The sequence below is a fragment of the Chinchilla lanigera genome, unplaced genomic scaffold, assembly GCF_000276665.1.
Source record: "Chinchilla lanigera isolate Chin_1 unplaced genomic scaffold, ChiLan1.0 scaffold02037, whole genome shotgun sequence".
Lineage (NCBI taxonomy): Eukaryota > Metazoa > Chordata > Mammalia > Rodentia > Chinchillidae > Chinchilla > Chinchilla lanigera.
In genome coordinates, this window is record NW_004957438.1 from 1 (window position 1) to 1469 (window position 1469).

The window sequence follows — 1469 nt, forward strand, 5'->3', positions numbered from 1 at the left end:
GGCACCGTGTCGAAGAGCGCCGAGCCATCGGGCCCCAGCGCGGGGTACAGCACCCTCGGCGCGTTGTCGTTGCGGTCTTCCACCAGCACGCGCAGGCTCACGTTGGCGCTGAGTGCGGGCGAGCCCTGGTCGCGGGCCTGCAGCGTGAGCTCAAAGGTGCGCAGCTGCTCGTGGTCGAAGGCGCGCTGTGCGAACACCACGCCGCTTTGTGCGCTCACAGACACGTAGGACAGCAGCGCTCTAGGCTCCAGGTCGCTGGCCACGATGGAATAGGAAATCTGCCCGTTGGGTCCCAGATCTGGGTCCCGAGCACCGACCTGGGTTATGGAGGCACCAGGTGTGTTGTTTTCTGGTATGTGGACTAAGTAGGCCGGCTGTTCAAAAATGGGAGCATTGTCATTAATGTCAGCGACGTGCAGGGTGATGGTTGTGCTGGAAGAGAGAGCCGGCTTGCCCCTGTCGGTGGCTGTGATGCTGATGTTGTACTCTGGAGTCTGCTCCCTGTCCAAGGTCCCGTCTGTTACTAATTTGTAGTAATTACTGGAAGAAGAAAGAATCTTAAACGGACCATCTCTACCTAAACTACAAGTGACCTCTGCGTTTTCCCCAGAATCTCGGTCCCGTGTTTTGAAGAGAGCCACAACCATTCCAGGAGGGGAATCCTCCGAAATGGGATCAGAGAGAGAAGTGAGGATTATTTCAGGGCTGTTGTCGTTTTCATCTAGAACTTCTATAATTACTTTACACTGTGTAGAGAGAGATCCTCGGTCCTTTACTTCTATGTACATTGTATATCTTTCTACTTCTTCAAAATCCAGGGGCTGATGAGTTAGAATGAGCCCTGTGCGGGAATCCAGAGAGAACACGTGTTGGGCTTTGTCAGTCACACCAAGGAAGGAGTAGGTGAACTCGGCATTGATGCCTTCATCCTGGTCAGTGGCCCTCAGCCTTAAGACAGAGGTGCCTGGAGGAGCATCTTCCCGAAGGCTGACCCTGTAAACGTCCTGGCTAAACACTGGGGGGTTATCATTGGCATCCACCACCTGGACTCGGATCTGAGTGGTGCCACTCAGGGGCGGGTCCCCACCATCCAAAGCAGTCAGCACCAAGTGGTGAGTGCTCTGTGTTTCTCGGTCCAGGGTCTTCTGCAGTACTAATTCTGGATACGTGCCACCATCGGGATTGTCTTTCACCATCAATGAGAAATACTCATTAGGACTTAAGTGGTATTTGCTCAGTGAATTCATATTTATATCGGGATCTTTTGCAGACTCAAGAATTGTTCTCATTCCTGGGCTAACGGATTCACTTATTTCTAAGTTTATTTCATCTTTACGGAATTGGGGAGCATGATCATTAATATCCTCAATCGCCACAACGATATGAAAAATATTTAAGGGATTTTCCACCACGGCTTCCAACTGCAACTCACATCTTCTCCTCCCTTTGCATATCTGCTCGCGGTCTAT

General features: G+C 51.5%; 1 protein-coding gene across 1 annotated transcript; it reads right to left on the minus strand.

Annotated features, from left to right (window-relative positions):
- Positions 1–5: 5 nt before the first annotated feature.
- Positions 6–1466, minus strand: LOC102008590 (protocadherin gamma-B7-like; the record flags this gene model as incomplete). Its single annotated transcript, XM_005415231.1, has 1 exon — positions 6–1466. A coding segment is annotated over one exon (1461 nt), but the record flags the coding sequence as incomplete, so codon positions are not given.
- Positions 1467–1469: the final 3 nt, after the last annotated feature.